This window comes from Anolis sagrei, chromosome 2 (genome assembly GCF_037176765.1).
Source record: "Anolis sagrei isolate rAnoSag1 chromosome 2, rAnoSag1.mat, whole genome shotgun sequence".
Taxonomy (NCBI): Eukaryota; Metazoa; Chordata; class Lepidosauria; order Squamata; family Dactyloidae; genus Anolis; species Anolis sagrei.
The window spans coordinates 90,294,623-90,314,239 of NC_090022.1; the positions used below are offsets into that span (position 1 = coordinate 90,294,623).

At 40.3% G+C, this 19,617-nt stretch overlaps 1 protein-coding gene across 1 annotated transcript in view; it reads right to left on the reverse strand.

The window, feature by feature from the left end:
• Window positions 1–2,902: 2,902 nt before the first annotated feature.
• Window positions 2,903–19,617, reverse strand: part of TGFBI (transforming growth factor beta induced) — a 60,915-nt gene continuing 44,200 nt past the window's right edge. The window contains exons 12-17 of the mRNA XM_060765322.2: window positions 19,253–19,383; window positions 12,984–13,108; window positions 11,862–11,964; window positions 10,079–10,158; window positions 9,865–9,889; window positions 2,903–4,997 (exon numbers count right to left, since the gene is read on the reverse strand). Of these exons, the coding sequence (XP_060621305.2) occupies window positions 4,921–4,997; window positions 9,865–9,889; window positions 10,079–10,158; window positions 11,862–11,964; window positions 12,984–13,108; window positions 19,253–19,383 (541 nt within the window). The 3' untranslated portion in view covers window positions 2,903–4,920. The remainder of the gene's footprint in view (window positions 4,998–9,864; window positions 9,890–10,078; window positions 10,159–11,861; window positions 11,965–12,983; window positions 13,109–19,252; window positions 19,384–19,617) is intronic.

The window sequence follows — 19,617 nt, forward strand, 5'->3', positions numbered from 1 at the left end:
GTCTTGTTTCTGCTCATGCAGAAACAGAACCCCTGTTTCTGCATGAGCAGGGAACATATGAAAAATTACAATACAGAACTCATGTAACAGGTGTGGAAAACCTACACACATCTTGAATTTAGAAGTAATTACAAAGATCAGGGCTGAGATCCCTGAATTAGGATAATTATCATAAAATTTCACACTGACCAAACACCCCTCCCCCACAACCTCCTCAAAACTCAGTTTTAGCTGCTGTGCCCAGCCCATGCCAATTTACTAGCCAATGGAGAGCAGAGGCGCACCAAGAAAGCAGCCAGCTATGTTCCTATAGCTCAGTGGTTCCAAAGCTTTGTTTCAGACTTCAGCTCTCAGAATTTCTGACAATTGGCCAAGCTGCCTGAGGCTTCTGGAAGTTGGTGTCCCAAACACGTGAAAGACCAAAGGTTGGGAACCACATAGCTGGATGCATAGCAACAAAGCATTCTCTAGTACTGCCCAGGACTCCACTGGATGTCTTGCAGGATGGCATCAGTGTTGTGTGTCTAACTATAGAATGCTTTATGTTTTTTGTAGATCCAGCAGCTCAGTGTTGTATGATGGGGACATTTCACTATTATGCAAAATCATCAAGAAATTCCAGTTTCTGCAATGTCTTATGCAGGCATAAATTGTGTAGTGGAGTGCACCTCTGGAGAACATGGTTTCAGATCCCTCCTAATGATTGTAATTGCTGTTTTAATGTTTTACTGTAATATGTATTATGATGTTTTATTGATTGTATGTGATATTATGGTTGGAAACCGGTCTGAGTCCCTCAAGAGAGGTGAGAAGGTCGGTATACAAAACTTTTAAATAAAATAAATAAATAAATAAATAAATAAATAATAAATAAATAAATGTGTGATCTTGGGCACCTCACACATTTTCAGTCTCAGATAATGTTGCCTTAGGGTCCCCATCAGAGGTGCAGTCTTACTCTTCCTAGTGGGCAAAAGCAACCTGCCTCACCTTCTTCTAGCTTGTGTTCTCACAAAAAAAAAAAAAAAAAAAAAAACCTTTGCCATTTTGAACGCACTGGGCTGTTGGTTGGTCATCTCTGAAATATTTGAAGGTGTAACACAATGACATCTTACAATCCCCCCAACCTCCCCCCCCCCCACACACACACACAAAGCTACATTTACCCTGTAATTTTATGTCAATTATATTAAAAGCTAGATTAAATTGTGGTACTTCATGAGAATTCTTGTGTTTTTTAAATTTACTTCTGAAAGACAATGAAAGAACACTCTTTGTGCATAGCTAAAGATAATGTCATTTGGCTGTACATATTATAGATGGGGGAAATCTGTCATTTCATTTGTACTTTAAATTTTAATAAACCAAAAAAGTAGGATTTTTTTCTCCTATAGAGGACGATCCAGAGAAACGTCCCCGACTCTTTGCCATTTGAAAGTTGTATAGTCTAGAAAATATTTACAACTTGATTTTTGTGCTTGCCTATTATATATGCCAGATTCTCATATTTCACAAGTGGCATGAGTCTGTCATGAACAGTAAGAGCAACTCTAACAGCATGCCATAGCAAACTGGGAATGGAAAAGGATAGCTTTTTCAGGGGCTAGTTTGAACAATGAACATGGATAGAAAAATATATTGGATTGCTGGCAAGATGTACACAGCAGGGTAGGCTGTGGAAAGTGGCTTGCAATTCATTTTATGTATTTGATTCTGTATGGACAAAATGTTGCTAGACTACAACTCTCATCATCACTCAATAATTATATGCTAACAGGGTCTGATAAGAGTTACAACCCAATGACACATGGAACTCTAGTTATATGTATTCCTTTGTCACTAAATAGTAAACACACAAAACAATACACTGCACATGAAAGAATAGTCTAAAACATTGTGCAAAATTATATTGTCAGAAATTCAATCTCTTCTGACAAGCCAAACAATTTCTGAAACAATGTTACATTCTGGACATCTCTCGGCCTAAAAGATCAGTCGATGAGGTCTAGTTACCTAGACTTTTAAAAAAGTTTCAAGTTATTTCCTTCTCAAAATAGGAAGAAATTTGTGAATTTTGGTGAACTCAGGTCAAAGATTAAAATTTCACTTCTAGCTATTGGGTCTGATGTGAGAGCTATACCAGTATTGGGTTGTTGTAAGTGTTTTGAGCTGTATGGCCATGTTCCAGAAGCATTATCTCCTGAAGTTTCACCTGCATCTATGGCAGGCATCCTCAGAGGCTGGGAGACCTCACCTCTGAGGGTGCCTGCCATAGATGCAGGTGAAATGTCGAGAGAATACTTCTGGAACATGGCCATACAGCCCAAAATACTTACAACAACCCAGTGATTCCAGAAATGAAAGCCTTCAACAATACATATAACAGTACTTTTGGCTTCCAATTTTGCTGAAACAATGAGTTGTTCCAGCATCTCCACTGTGGAAACAATGCAGTTTGACATCACATTAACTGCCATGGTTGAATGCTATGATTCATGGGAATTGCTGGTACCTCACCAAACTACAACTCCCAGGATTCCATAGCCTTGAGCCTTAGCAAACAAAGTGAAGTCAGACTGCATTAATACTCTTGACCAATAAAGGTGAAAGGTTGTTCTGCTATGAGGGTTCATTCAGTGGCATCTTGGTGGAACAAATCTTGGATAAGTTATATATTATAATCTGTAACTCTCCAAACTGCATAGTCAGCATGGCCAGTCACCAAGGAATTCTTGGAGTTATGTTTCCAAAACATTATTTTCCACATTATGGGAAAGAGCAGTGTTACTACAGGTCTCTCTGGGATAATCCAAGTATTACAGCACCATGATAAAACTGTCTACGTGATTAAATATTTTTAATATTTACCAAGCACACTTACATGTTTAAAATAAAGGCCAAGTTTTATTACAAATGAATGGTTTATTTGCAGGTTTTGATGAGGGAGAGAAACTGTGACCACATTACAAAGGGGGTGTATTTTCAGACTAAAGTTAGAACCATATGTGTAAACAAAAGCTAATTGACAGCACTGATCAAACCTTTGCTTATACCATGCAAATTTCCTAATATCAACAATGAGGCTTTAAAAAAAGTTAAAACACAGAAGTGCACAGAAGGTTTTCTAAGCACAGGCAGGAAGAAAATAAAAAACACATGTTCTTTCTGACATATACAAATTGTAGAGTTCAGAGACTGCCAGTAAGGACTTTTAAGATCATAGGCCACAATAGGTCAGTTACGTTGTTTTATTGCAGTTTCCAGAATCTTCCAACAGCATTGCTGGCAGTCATGGAATATTGTGTGAGCCATAATCTGGCAAAAGTAACTTTTCCTGATCCTGGGCCACAATTCAATATGTGTGATAATTCCCTGATACTCAGGCAGCTTCTGGCAGCTATTACCCATATGATGTTGTGAAGCCCCTTTGAAATTTAGTGTTTCTAAATTTAGGGTTATCTATAATTCTGATCGTGGAGCTCTTTGAATTGCAACTTAAGAAGCTGCAGTTTAATTGAAGGCACGAGTTAAACTCTTTAAATACACAAATTTTCTTCAACATGTGTCTGTACAAGCATGTCCAATGCGAGGGAAAAACAATAAAAATTGGCATTGCTATTCAGTTTGTTGCCAATTCTACTCCCCTGAACCACAACAGGAAAAGATAATGGTGATGGGTTACAAACGTCAAGCAAGAAATTGTGAAAGGTCTGTAAAGCTGGGTGGTTAGTCTGAAGTATAGCTGTGGAACCTCTTGACCCTCGGGTGTTATGGGACTACAACTTCCACAATCTCTCTCCACTGACCATGCTGGCTGGAGCTGATGGGAGCTGAAGTCCCAAACATCTGGAGGGCCAAATGATCCTTTCTGAAATGACATGTCTTCATTATGTGATACAAAAATATATAGTCTTCAGCACCAAGGTACAAGTACAGGCTCATTATATGGAAGTGAATCCCAGGTGGGCATTTTAGCTCTCCTCAAAAAAATATTTCACAGCAAATTTCTCTGAAATAGGAAGCTCCTATAGTGCTAGCACCACTGAAAATGGACCTATGAGCCTGCTGGCTCTCAAGGATGATTTAGGGTTCCTCCAAAATTGGTTTTCAAAGTGGGAGTGTGCAAAAGGGCAGGTTCCATCTGAACTGAATGACTGCACTTTCTTGATTGTGTACAAAACATAGCTTGAGAGTGGGAACCTATTTTTGAACTACAGCTGCCACAATCACCTTGTCAACCTAACACACAGGGATTCTTAGGAGCAACATTGAGCAGAAAAGGGAAAACCAAATAGGATGCTCACTTAATTCTGTTTCTGCAACCAAAGTCTCAAATTTATCATAAGACACTGTGGCAAAAAAACTTAGAAAATCATCACGTATAGGGACATCCCAGAGACATAATGTGTGGGAAGTCCAAGGCACAATGGTCAGGAAGACAGATCTGCCAGAACAGATGAGAAAAACCTAACCCAGAAAACATGGAGATCCCCTGCCTGCCAGAGGAGATGGCGTTGGGCTAGAAGGACCTACCATACCACAGTGTTCAATTCCTGACAGCACAAAAAAAATCCTTAAAATCTTTTAAGCATTATCCGGTGAGATATAGATTTAAATGTGATGTTTGGTGGTGGTCATTGTTCTCGTCCATCTGGACATGTGACCTATTTGAGGCTCCCCAAATTATCAACTAAAGTTGGGAACATTAAGTTTATTAAACAAGAGTTTAGATATATATGTATGTGAATGGCTTTTATTTTCTCTCCTTCATTCTCATTTGGGAAAAAGATAGCCTTTGTGTAACACATTATGACAACAGTTTTTGGTTTTGTTTTAAAACGGAGTCCTTCCCGCCAGCAACCCAGTAGCCAAAGCTAGCTGAATCCTTGGTTGTGTTTTCAAAGCAGAATTGTGGCCATTTCACTGCTGCTGCTGTTGCTGCTGTCGCCTTTCTTGTTGCTCCTTCAGTCTTTTTAACAATTGTGAATATGTAGGAGCTGGAAGAAGAAGAGGAAACAGAGACAATGAATACAAGCATGTTAATCATCCTCACCAACTGCAGTGCCTCAAAAAGATACACTGAGGTAATTCTCATTAAGACTCAGTAATCATTTGTCCTGTCTAAGCTGTTCCATTGTCAACCTGAGTTCTCAACTAAAAATAAATTGCTTGAAGCGAGATTCAGAATAGGCCTACAGTGTTGGTTTTGAACATAGGCTATAATTGTACATCAGTTCACACATGGTCAATTCCACTGGATTTACAGAGCTCCATTAAATGAAGTGTAGAGGATGTCATGAGCACAGATTGAAGTCTACAGAACTGTGATGTGGGCACAGTTTGTAGAAGCCATACCTGACATCAAGGAATATTAAGTGTTGGCATTTTGGCAGTGAGGGTAACAAGACAACCTGTTTCCATAGACATATGAACTGAAACCTCCCACCAGATACAGTACATTACCCTACTCATCCATCTCACCCATGGTTTAAAATCCTATCCATTGTACTTGGCCCCACCCACTCAGCTCAATGTTTTTTTTTTGTTATTCATGTTATACTCTGTGTTTATTTTGTATTATTTTCTTTTGATATATTTTATTGTATTTTATTTGATGTATTATTGTATGATTGTATGTTGTATTCTTTTTGCCTTGTAATTGTTGGACTTGGCCTCATGTTAGCTGCCCCGAGTCCCTTGGGGTGATGGTGGTGGGGTATAAATAATGTTTTAATATTATTTATTATATGAGGCCATAAGGGAGAACATGCTGTGGCACAGCTGGCTGGAAATCAGCTGCATTAAGATCACTCCTGACCAAAAGGTCATGATTCAAAGCCAGCCTGGGTCGGAGTGAGTGTCTGACCAATTTGTGTAGCTTGCTGTTGACCTTTGCAGCCCCAAAGACAGTTGCATCTGCCAAGTAGGAAATTGAACTAATTTACGAGGCCATAAAAATCTCCAGGAAGCATGCAAAGAATGAGGAAGTACTTCATCAGTGTCACAAATGGTCGGTGAAGGAACAGCTCCCCTGGTGGCCAAAATACCCTCAAGAAAAAGCTTGAATGTTAAATTGCCTCTGTGTCTGTCTATACATGTTGTGTGTCTATGGCACTGAATGTTTGCCATGTATACGTACATTGTAATCTGCCCTGAGTCTCCTGCGAGTGAGAAGGGCAGAATATAAATACTATAAATAAATAAATAAATAAATAAATAAATAAATAAATAGTTCCCTATCAGTGCAGAATAAGCCCTATAAGATGGTTTCAACAAAACATATCAACTTCACATTATTTGTGGAGGAATCACATTATAAAATATTTCTCATTTAAAAAACAATGTTTGCACTGACTGAGCTGGACATTTTAAAAGTGATTTAGCTTGTTGTTTTTCAGTGGTTTAATTGATGTTTTATTTTGTTTGATATAATGGAACTCCAAACCGAAAAGAGCAGTTTTAAAATGCATTTAAATGTTTGAAAGTGCCACCTACCACTTAAAGTCCAAAGTGCCATGAGTCATCCTGACACCTCAGAATTCTGCCACATGTAAGCTAGGGCTTCTTCTTAAGGCTTGACATAAAGTTGCCCAGGGGTGGGAACTGAGCACCCCACTATTGTTACTCAAGTATACAACCAACTCTATTCAACAGAGCCAAAGGTAAGGAGTGCAAGAAGTTGTCATTCAACAACACTTAGAAAGCTTTATGAGCGCCACCCCTAATGTAAATATATAGAATCATAGAATCATAGAGTTGGAAGAGACCTCATGGGCCATCCAGTCCAACCCCCTGCCAAGAAGCAGGAATATTGCATTCAAATCACCCCTGACAAATGGCCATCCAGCCTCTGCTTAAAAGCTTCCAAAGAAGGAGCCTCCACCACACTCCGGGGCAGAGAGTTCCACTGCTGAACGGCTCTCACAGTCAGGAAGTTCTTCCTAATGTTCAGATGGAATCTCCTCTCTTGTAGTTTGAAGCCATTGTTCCGTGTCCTAGTCTCCAAGGAAGCAGAAAACAAGCTTGCTCCCTCCTCCCTGTGGCTTCCTCTCACATATTTATACATGGCTATCATATCTCCTCTCAGCCTTCTCTTCTTCAGGCTAAACATGCCCAGTTCCCTAAGCCGCTCCTCATAGGGCTTGTTCTCCAGACCCTTGATCATTTTAGTCGCCCTCCTCTGGACACTTTCCAGCTTGTCAACATCTCTCTTGAATTGTGGTGCCCAGAATTGGACACAATATTCCAGATGTGGTCTAACCAAAGCAGAATAGAGGGGTAGCATTACTTCCTTAGATCTAGACACTATGCTTCTATTGATGCAGGCCAAAATCCCATTGGCTTTTTTTGCTGCCACATCACATTGTTGGCTCATGTTTAACTTGTTGTCCACGAGGACTCCAAGATCTTTTTCACACATATATATATATATATATGAAAAGATCATGAAAGTACACAATTAGTATAGCTGTTTGGAATCTATAGTTGGTGCAGAATGTGAAAGCCACACTGCCATCTGGTATTGCTTTAGTACAAAACTGCATTGGCTGTCATTTTCCTTCCAATTTCAATTCAAGGTGTTAGCATTGGCACAGAAATTGGCAGAATAACTGACAGCCTATTTCCTCCTTTATCAGCCTGTACAAATTCTAAGATACTTAAAAGAAGTCCTGTTGCATGGCTCTTAGGACAAGGTTGGTGGGTACATAAGGCAGTGTTTTCTTGTAGTACCATCGTGGTTGTGGGAATTGCCTCCTAAAGGAAATCAGATTGCCTTTTGTGCTCTTTAAGCTTCCAGCGAAAACAAAAGTGCACAATTTCTTATGGCTTTTGGACCCTAAAAAAAGGTAAGATTTTGCTACTTGTGTCTTTTACAACATGCTTTTAAAATATTGTTTTGGTTTGTTGTGAAATAATGTTTTTTATCTACTGTGCATTGCTTCAGAGGCCTTGACAGGCTGAAGTGATCAGCAAAAACTTAAACAGATAAATAAAGTCACTTCACAATGATCTATCACAGCAATATCATGTGTTTATTATTTTGATTATTAAAATGTACTGAAAATCTGATTTTGCTTTCTTCTGATGCTGTTCAACTAATGACGGGTACTGAAGGGCATGGAAAACTACAAATAAAAGTGGATGAATTATCCACAACGAAGCAGATGGGGAAGTAAGCGAATGAAATGCTAAGCTGAAAACAATGGCTACCTCCATAAATTATGAAAAATAAATATTTTTAAATCTGGACAGTGTGTTCCATTTGCATCAACAGACTTGACGCACTGAAACCATTTGAATGTTGGCTCAGACAGTCATGCCAAGGCAATGGAATTATGAGTAAGAACCCAAAATCTGCTTTCTTCATCTGACTTGAGAAGTGTTTGCCAAGTTTGATGTGACAACAAAGTACAAATTAACCATATCCTGGCTTTTTAAAAAAAAAATGCAGGGGTCAATAGCATAGTCTTTGCAAATTTCCCTCATTGCCACATTGTGCCTCATTTTATTTCTAATTATTCCAGAGGAATAGGAGGAGAATTTTGAATATTCAGTGGTCCACTTATGGTCATAGGTCATTATTTATTTACTATATTTATACCCCACCCTTCTCACCCTGGAGGGGACTCAGAGCTTTCATTTGCAGCATTTGCCATCACAAATACATCACTCTTTGGGGTCTTTACATATATACAATCTATATAGAAAAAACATACAACAGATTTGCGGAATGTGCCTTGTGTCTAGATGTTGTGAGCTTTCACTTTGCATTAATCATAGACAGCACAGCCAGTAGCTGCAATTCAACAACATTCCTAGCTGCATCCGTACTGTTGCCACTGTAATAGCATCAAATGGTCAATCGTTTTCAGCCTTGCATGTCTTGTGTACCAAGAATCACACTCTCAGAGAACCCAGGCAGGTCATCCCCAACTTCCTGCTCAGTCCACAAGCCACCACTTCCCACCTGGTAATGAAACCCATGCTGTGTTGGACCAGAAGAAAGGGAATATGTTACCCTGGTTTAAAGAGGGGATGAGAGGTGGAATAAACAACCCTAGTTATCACTGCACTTGGAAAGCTGAGAAGCGTTCAGAAGGAAAGAGTCCTTAGTTTAAAAGAACAAGTGAGCAAGAAGGGTGCTACACAGCAGGGAAATTCTTTGCTTCAAATGGCTGGGAGGTTTAATAGCTTTTAAACCAGATTCCAATGCTTTCATTCACGGCATAATTTTGGCTATTTTATGTTTTAAAGTGTTTGTACCCTGCCCTATATTCAAGAATTTCAGAAAGGTGCACAACGAAATTTGTTTCAAACAGGATAAAACAATAATCGTACCTGAGATTATGCACCATGACTAAAAAATATGGTATTGGAGTTCCATAACTACAAGGGGTAATGCTCTCCCACAACTACCTTTGCAGGCTGACACCACCCCGCCTGAAGCATTTCTGAGGCATTGGAGATCAGAGCAGAGGGAAATGACATCTTAGAGTTCTTCAGTCTCAGAGTGTTTTGAGGACAGGCAGCTGGACAGGCCACTCTGGGCCCTGCCACAGTCACTTTTCCCATCTCCAGTGGAGAGCTTTGGACATTAAATTTGGGCTCTTGGGTTTCTGCTAGAGTTTGATTGCAGGACCCTCGTGGATACCAAAATCCATGGATGCTCAAGTTTCCTGCCCGAACCTTATGGCCTCTTCCAATTCTATGCTTCTATGATTCTAAGTCCAATTATGTACAATGAAATAATAAAATTTGTCCTTATATAAAATAGTCCAGTCAAGCTTTTTGATTAAAAAAATACATTCGAGCTGTAGATGGGAGAATCTAGGCCAAGATGTGTAATATATAGAATTCACTTACATAGACGATTTCCATTTGCTAGACTCTGTCAAAAAGAAAAAGCGAAAGAATGTGAAATACAGTTGTTTGCAGGAGCACATGTGTGCATTTTAGATGATCTCCCCCATCATGTAAGATAAGTCTTCACCACCACCCCACCCCCAGAGGCTTTCCTTTAATCCCTCAACCCCTCCTGCAGCACATATCCCTTTATGTTGCATGATATTATACTTACAAAGGAAAATGCAGGAGCATGCCTGAAGATTTCCAGTGCAGGGTCAGCAGGCTCATCACCCCTTTCATTAGCTTTAGAAGCTAGAGAGAGAGAGAGAATACAAACAATACTGAGACATCCTTGCAAATATTTTTCTCCTTCCACTGATTAGCAGACCAATTTGCATTTACTGGTTTTTTAAAAATTATACTTTCAGTGTTTTTTCTCCTGGAATTTTGTGGAGTTGTGAACTTCCTAAAAATGGGAAATAGAGCACAATTTGAAAATGGAAGACTATGCAGATCAAATCAATCCTTATAGGTGTAGAGAAATCTGGAATGTTTCACATACTACTCCAAATACATATACAGGCATATCTCAGTTGACAAAGCCTCTGACTGCAAAGACCTTTTTTGCCAAGGTTATTGTCATCTACTTACCCTCTTGTCTATCTAGAAAATTTTTAGCTGATGAAAGAGGGCTGGAAAAACATAGGTTTGAATATCTGGTCACCCTCATGAAAATCATAAGAAAAACTAATCCCTGGTCCTATTATCAGCCTTGTCTCTCATCAAAACTGTTGCAAAATAAATATACCTCCCAGCCATTTGAAGCAAAGGAGCATTTGGCCCTCAAAATATTTGACACCACTTGACTAATTGCTACAGCTCAAGTGATATGTCATCTGTTGACTTGTGGTGACTCTATGAATTTAATAAGGTTTTGTTAGCCAAGGAATACCCAGAAATGGTGTTGCTAGTTCCGAAATGTGGCCTACAGCACCAGGGATTCATTGATAGCCTCCCATCCAGCTACACCCAGGGCTGGCCCTGCTTAGCTTCCAAGAGCAGATGGGACCTGGTGCCTAGAATGGCAGAATTCACATGGTCTGCTCTTGTCCCAGGAAGAAGGTGGAACATAAATTCAATCAATTGATAAGAAAGAGTTTGTGGGGTATATGTTAACACTGGAGGAAAAACAGACCCCGAGTGGCTGCTTCATGTATGAACTGTGTGCTTCTCATTACACAGTTTGAGATCCTGTTAGATTCTATAAATGTGGTTTATAGTATAGAGTCCATTTTATACACAAGGCCAATTTGACTTCATCAAAAGCCAACCTTCAAATAGCTCCACTTATTTCTGCAGGAGTGAAAGGCTATTCTTGTCAAAGGAAATGATTCACAGCACAGTGGAAATCATTTTTCTTTTTAACTACCAGTTAAAAGTTAGGAGTACTTATAAATTGAATTTTGGTCAACCAAGCCCCGCAAACCAATGTATAATGTAAAACAACAGAATGAGAACAGATGGGAAGCATTCCTTAAGATGAGCCAGAACAATACTGTAAAAACCCATTAGAGCTAGAACAGTATTGAAAGCCATGACAAAGATTTGTAATTTTTGCTGCCTATCTAAAACTCAGAAGATACAGGGCCAACTTGACCTCCTCCTTCAGAGCAGGGAGACCTCTCTGGTTCCAGTGCTGCTATGTACATAATACCTATATGCCATCTATATTTTAGTCTTAAAGTTCCCCTTCAATCAAACAGCAAAGTGCTTTAATGTTCCATGCATGCCCTTCTGAAATGAACAAGGACTTTGGAGACTGGAGCTATAACATTGCTTTGGAAAATGAAAATCACTCTCTTGTTTCCTGCTGCACAGGAAATGGACTTCCTTTTTCCAACAGGCATTTTAATGGTGTTGCATAATAATAATACATTCTTAACTATTGAGGAAATAGAAGCAGACCTGGGGGAAAACATAAGACCTCTTTTGGGCCTTAACCCAGTTTGACCTACCTGGTGGCTGTAAAACAGTGTTCACTGCATAAATCACACCATTAGTGGCCATAATATCAGCTTCAGCAACAGGCTCCTTGTTGATATATATATCATCATTTTTCTAAGGGAACAAAAAAGAAAAAAAATCTAAAGTATATGCTAGGAGTAAGGTTATGATTAGTTCCAAACTTTATATAAAGTTTGTAGGTTATCAATCAAAACTTCAAAAGGGGAAATAAGCTCCTGCTATGCCTGTTAAGAGCACTAAACGGAGTCTGCCATACCTTGAACATGTGATGGGATAACATGGGTCATTAGAAAATGTGATCTTTATTTGAGATTATAATGAAGGTGTTGTCTCTGTTCTCCCTGGCTGATAAGCCCCATATAAGACCCAACTTTACCCCATTTATATTATATAGTGTTCTTTTTGTTTTGCAGGAGTTTGGCTCACCATGGAGAAAAGGTATCAAATTAAGTTTGTCAGGGGGGAAAAAACACTTTATGTTAGACATTTCTTGCTAGATCTCTTCTATTGCTCTTGATAGAACTCTAATTTTCCCAACTTCGCTTATATCAGCTGAAAATCCTTAAAGTGCTTTTGTGGCATGCATTGTCCAGCCACCGTTTGAGGCTAGCTCGCTTCAAACTGCATTCCATGGTCAGTGTAATGAAGCCTTAATCTGGTCCTATACTCTGGGGAAGCAAAGAAGAAACCTGCACCCTTCTCTGTAGGAATCTTTCAGATATTTAAACTTTGGAATCAAGTCACCTTTGTGTGATTTCTTAGGAAACGAATCAGAGCAGAAGAGTACAGAAGTACGGAAACAAGAGGTTCAGCAATAAATAAATTGTCCACATTTCATAAATTGGTGGAGAAAGAATTCAAATCAGCCATCTGGGAGAGAAACAGATTTTCCCAAACACTAGTACTTAAAGTTTAAGACTTCCTTAGGTTCCATGTGGTAACATTCAATCTGCTAGGCCCTTGTGGGTCTTCCTTTTAGTAGGGGAATGATATAAATGGGAAAACTGTTCTTAAAAGTACATTAGAACAAAAATGATTGAGCTTGAAAGCAAAAGGGAAACAAGAGGTTTCTTTTAAAAATAATGAAGGGAAGGAGTGAGGAGCAAACTTACAGAGCTGACTTCTAGTTTATCACCCTGCAGAGACTTGATTCTTACAGCAGCCCCAACTGCCCCGCTGACCAGTATTTCCTCCCCAATGTGGTATTTCAGAATGTTGGCAAGTTCTTTTGCATTACCTGGGGGAAAGAGACCAACAATGAATAATGGTTAACATTCAACAACCCATGTGTTTCATGGTATTCAAGGGAAAAAAATAAATATTCACCCTTGGATCTTATAAAGTAAGATAAGCAGATGGGGAGAAAAACACCACAAAGTACTTCTCCTTCTGCCAAAAGCATGCAGCTGGTCCTAGAAAGGGTTTCTTTACAATGCCCATATCCAAATTCTCCTTTGTGCATGAGGGTATTGCTTTCAGCTAATAAACTGTTTAAAGACTATAGGGATGAAGCATTTTGTACAAGCAGCAGGAGAGATAACCCCAAATGGCACAGAATCTTCCAGCTTCCTATGGTTTAGTTTTCAAGTACAAACATGTGTGATTCGGGTCACACACAGTTTTTGGAAGAATGGTGCAGGATATGTATCTAGGAGTTTGGAATCTTTCTTAACATAAGCAAAGAATTTCCACCATGCTGTTTTCACTTCTATAATGCTTATTTGACATCACACCATTTTCTAAAAATATTTTTCTACTACTCCAGGCTCCCACTTAACCTTCTACTATTTTTTGCATAACTGAAAAAAAGGGGGGGGGGGGAATTGCCAGCATACTGGGACACTGAATTGTAATAGCTAACATATAACATTGATCTTTGGCAAGTGATTCAAAAGGGGACCTGACAAGGGCTCTTCCACACAGCCCTATATCCCAGAATATCAAAACAGAAAATCCCACAATATCTGCTTTGAACTGGGTTATCTGCGTCCACACTCTGATAATGTGGGAGTTTCTGCCTTGATATTCTGGGATACAGGGATGTGTGGAAGGGCCCAAAGAAGAATGGCTGCAAAGTTACTATTTTAGGAAACACATGATAGTGAAGGAAAAAGCATCAGGAAGCAAAAGAACATATGACTTGGGGCATAAGATGTCTTAAAAACCATCCATTCTTAACAGGCAGCCAGGATCTCTGACTAAATGCCAATGTTTACATTTGAGTTGTTTTGAGCAATTATCGATGCATCAAAAACAGTAAGCATGGGGAGGAGACTGGGGAGTGAGATGGTGGATGGGTACTCTTGGGCATATTATGCCATTTGAAGTGAAGGAGAGACTGGGGTGCCAGCATTGCACCTGGCAGCAGCTCTGCAAGCCCCAGAAAGAAGGAGTTTTCCCAAGAGGTGAGGGCAAGCAATGAGCCTTCCTTCTGCCTCAACAGGTGTAGGGACTGCAAAAAAGCTCCCTGCAGGTCATGTGAACTGCATGGGGTACAAGGCCTAACTGGAATGACAGCAATCCTTGAAAACTGAACCACACCTGCCCTACTCCATCCAATTGCTCTGGGTTGCTGCATTACTTGGTTTATTTGGCTCCACAGAAACTCTGGCATGATTGTTCTCATGCCCTTTCCCAAAACCAGGTGGCCCATAACCATTTGCAAATTGCCCCCTAACCCTTGCCTGCCTCACTTCACAACATCAGAAAGACCCACCATCTGGTCTCAGGATTAGCCCATTAAGTCTTGAGCAGCAAGATGCTTTGACCTCACAGCTCTATGAAAATAATGGTAAGCAATTTCCCCTTGCCCACACAATCATGCCTCAGGTGAAACACCACTGCCTCTTACAGCCAATAGTAAACAGGCTAGGAACTTGCTTTCAAATTCACAAACCTGTGCATTGCTTTTCTACATGTATTTTGTGAAAGACTATGCAGAGGGATAAGTCGGGAGAAAGTGATTTATGCATCGAATTGTGCCTTTGTAAGCCGCCCTGAGTCCCCTCCGGGGTGAGAAGGGCAGGGTACAAATAACCAAAATAAATAATAAATATAGATATATATCTCTATGCATTTGTCTCTAACATTGGATTTGCGCTTCATTTTTCCTTAGGTGCAAACCTAAACCGAAGCTAATGAGATTTAGGAGCAAAGTTTGATCTAATTATAAGAAATTACGATGAATATCATCTAATGTGACAACCATAATATCATAGGGGTATCAAGAGGAATCTAATCCAACTTTCTGGCAGTGCAGGAATCTACTGCTCAAGTGGTTCTCTTTTTAAACCCTTCTGACAAAGGAGAACCCACCATTTCTCATGCTATTTTATTCCACCAGTTTTAAATTCAGAAACAAAAGTCAGTTTTCACACAGAAGGAAAATATACCCAGTTTTTGTCCTATATTCTACCAAAAGCTGGCATGCTGTTTATTATTAACATGAACTATGATTTTGGGGTACTTCTCAGTGGCCAACATAGCATTAGTTTTCTGAAGTGAGAAGTACTCCAAGCTGAAGATACTTGAAAAAAAAGTGATCAAACAAGAAACCACAACTACTGTTGCTTCCTCCCTCATGTCTTACACAACACACTTTGCTATAATGTTCCCACTAACTCTGATTCATTGCTTTCAGAACAGTAAGCTAAATATTTTGCTTACAAAGCCAGAGAACATTTTGGCTATATACATCTGGGATGTCTCAGCTTCACAGCTGCTTACAGTAGCGACAAATCAGTTTATGAAATATTTGGACAATAAGCAATAGAAGGAATAGACAGAGTGCTGCTCTACACACTTAAAAGGCTAACCAACTCTCATAAGCTGATGCTGTGTTACGTCACAAATTGGTTGGGCTTCAAGAGTGAAAAAATATTGTCCTAGAATGGCTTGTATTTGTTCCTAGCCATAACTATTTTTCAGCCCATGTCTCAATATTTAAAAAAAGATGACTAAACATGTAAACAGGCTTTCCTTACATAGCCTGTAGTCAATGCTTTATGAACTGAATCATCCCTATGGTAATAGAAGAACTGTGTTGAATCAGACCAAAATCTGTATGATCCAGCATTCAGCAATGAACCAGTTATCTATGACAAACAATCATACAACACAACACCATCCTACTCATGTTCTGAAGCAACTGATAACCTAAGGCACTGTCCAGTGCTTCTCCTAGTGGAGGGAATATATCTCCAGCATTTCCCCCCATCAGCACAGAGAAAATTAATTGACATACACTGATGATCATGCTAAAATTCTTGATAATCATTTTAGACATTAGCGTTAAAGGAAAGAAACCATGTATTGCATACAGAAATATTTAAGTTAGAAAAAATACAATGTTCACATCAAATTTAGCAAAAGAAAGAAAAACAAAAGAAAGAAATAATGTTTTGAACATATAATATAATATGACCCCTGTATCTATAGAGAATAAGTTCTCTCCCTACATCATAGAATCATAGAATCATAGAATCAAAGAGTTGGAAGAGACCTCGTGGGCCATCCAGTCCAACCCCCTGCCAAGAAGCAGGAATATTGCATTCAAATCACCCCTGACAGATGGCCATCCAGCCTCTGCTTAAAAGCTTCCAAAGAAGGAGCCTCCACCACACTCCGGGGCAGAGAGTTCCACTGCTGAACGGCTCTCACAGTCAGGAAGTTCTTCCTAATGTCCAGCTGCGCCCGTATCTCGGGAAGTCTGACTTGGCCACGGTGGTACACGCTCTTGTCACATCCCGCCTGGACTACTGCAACGCTCTCTACGTGGGGCTGCCCTTGAAGACGGCCCGGAAGCTTCAGCTGGTTCAGCGCGCGGCAGCCATGTTACTAACTGGAGCGGGTGGCAGGGAGCACACAACGCCCTTGTTGTCCCAGCTCCACTGGCTGCCGATTTGCTACCGGACCCAATTCAAGGTGCTGGTCTTGGCCTACAAAGCCCTAAACGGTTCCGGCCCAAAATACCTTTTGGACCGCATCTTGGCCTACGAGCCCACGAGGACCTTGAGATCGTCTGGGGAGGCCCTTCTCTCGATCCCGCCTGCCTCACAGGCACGGCTGGCGGGGACGAGGGAGAGGGCCTTCTCGGTGGTGGCCCCCCGGCTGTGGAACACTCTCCCTGCACACATCAGACAGGCGCCCTCCCTCATGTCCTTTCGAAAAAGCCTTAAGACATGGCTGTTCGAGAGGGCATTTAATTAAGTGCTAAACATTACGGTAAAGAGAACTGGAATGGAACAAGGAATATGAGACTGGTTATGATTCCACTATGAGACGAAGCGGATTTTTAGTGTAGTCTGTAATTGTTGTTAGTTTATATGTTGTTGAAACTGGCTTTTTTGTAATTGTCTTTTATGTGTACTGTACACCGCCATGAGTCGCCCTTATGGGCTGAGAATGGCGGTTAATAAGTGCATCAAATAAATAAATAAATAAATAAATAAGATGGAATCTCCTTTCTTGTAGTTTGAAGCCATTGTTCCGTGTCCTAGTCTCCAAGGAAGCAGAAAACAAGCTTGCTCCCTCCTCCCTGTGGCTTCCTCTCACATACTTATACATGGCTATCATATCTCCTCTCAGCCTTCTCTTCCTCAGGCTAAACATGCCCAGTTCCCTAAGCCGCTCCTCATAGGGCTTGTTCTCCAGACCCTTGATCATTTTAGTCGCCCTCCTCTGGACACATTCCAGCTTGTCAATATCTCTCTTGAATTGTGGTGCCCAGAATTGGACACAATATTCCAGATGTGGTCTAACCAAAGCAGAATAGAGGGGTAGCATTACTTCCTTAGATCTAGACACTATGCTCCTATTGATGCAGGCCAAAATCCCATTGGCTTTTTTTGCCGCCACATCACATTGTTGGCTCATGTTTAACTTGTTGTCCACGAGGACTCCAAGATCTTTTTCACACGTACTGCTCTCGAGCCAGGCGTCCCCCATTCTGTATCTTTGCATTTCATTTTTTCTGCCAAAGTGGAGTATCTTGCATTTGTCACTGTTGAATTTCATTTTGTTAGTTTTGGCCCATCTCTCTAATCTGTCAAGATCGTTTTGAATTCTGCTCCTGTCCTCTGGACTATTGGCTATCCCTCCCAATTTGGTGTCGTCTGCAAACTTGATGATCATGCCTTCTAGCCCTTCATCTAAGTCATTAATAAAGATGTTGAACAGGACCGGGCCCAGGACGGAACCCTGCGGCACTCCGCTCGTCACTTCTTTCCAAGATGAAGAGGAAGCATTAGTGAGCACTCTCTGTGTTCATCCACTTAACCAATTACAGATCCACCTCACCGTAGTTTTGCCTAGCCCACATTGGACTAGTTTCCTTGCCAGAAGGTCATGGGGGACCTTGTCGAAGGCCTTACTGAAATCCAGGTACGCTACATCCACGGCATTCCCTGGATCTACCCAGCTTGTAGCTCTATCGAAGAAAGAGATCAGATTAGTCTGGCATGACTTGTTTTTGATAAATCCATGTTGACTATTGATTTATCAAAAACAAGTCATGCCAGACTAATCTGATCTCTTTCTTCAATAGAGCTGCAAGCTGGGTAGATGCGGGGAATGCCGTGGATGTAGCGTACCTGGATTTCAGTAATCAAACCATACCAAAATGAATGACTTAGTAGAAGCATACCATAGGGTCACAATGAACCCAGAAACTGTCAAGAGAGAACATCTCTCCTTCTTATTTACATCTTTCATCAAGAAGAGGTGATGACTGCATTGAATCTTTGATAATATCATTTAGCTAGCAAATATTATAGAAACCCACTGAAATTTGGAATTATTTCTCAATCAGCCATGCGTGTACAGATAGTCATGGGAAGTGGAATGGGAAGATATTACAGATTGTTATCTATAGATGTATGAGCAATTTCACCATCTGCAGGTCCATGCACCCTCCCAAACCTACAACAAAGCAGTTGAGCAACATCCAACAAGCTGATTTGTTTTGCCTCCCCTTTGCTAGAACATGCTACTTTCTGTCTATTAGTAGTGATGCATCTAGCTGTCTTTTGCTACAACACTGTTTGGCACAGAACAAGGAGAAAATGTCAACATGCTACTTTCTGAGTAATAGTAGTGATGGTAGATCTGGAACTACATTAAATTGTAGCAAACAATAATAAAGAATACTTGTTGACAGTCTCCCCCCCCCCCCCCCCAACCCCGAATTGATAAAATGGTTATGTACTTCCTTTCCTCAATGAAAAGTATTAACTCACAATGGAAACTTGGACATCTCTTTAATAACCAATAGAGAACTCCCTATGTTTTCCTGAGATTAAATTAGCTGTTGGAGGCTTACTTATTCAAGGAATACCTAAAATATAGTATTATATTACAGTAAAGTGGATATATGGAAATTTACCCATGAGTTTGTTCAGCTCCCTTTGTGACATGGCTCGGAAAGCTTCATTGGTTGGTGCAAATACTGTGAAGGACCGTGGTCTATTCAGCATCTCTGTAAGACCTGCAGACTGGATGGCTGCTACAAGGGTACTAAAAATAGTCATATGCAGAGCAAAAATACACTAAGTATTGTGCATTTTCTGAAAACAGTTAAAAATGTCACAGCAAAAATACAACGGTTCCAGTCTAAAGCATCACATGCATCCCAAAGAAACTCCTGAGCAAATTCTCCATTTATTTCACCACATGACACAGTTTTATTTGGGCAGTCCTTTCCCTTGGTGCTCAATAGCTGCAAATTAGTGTTGATCTAGGGAACACCAA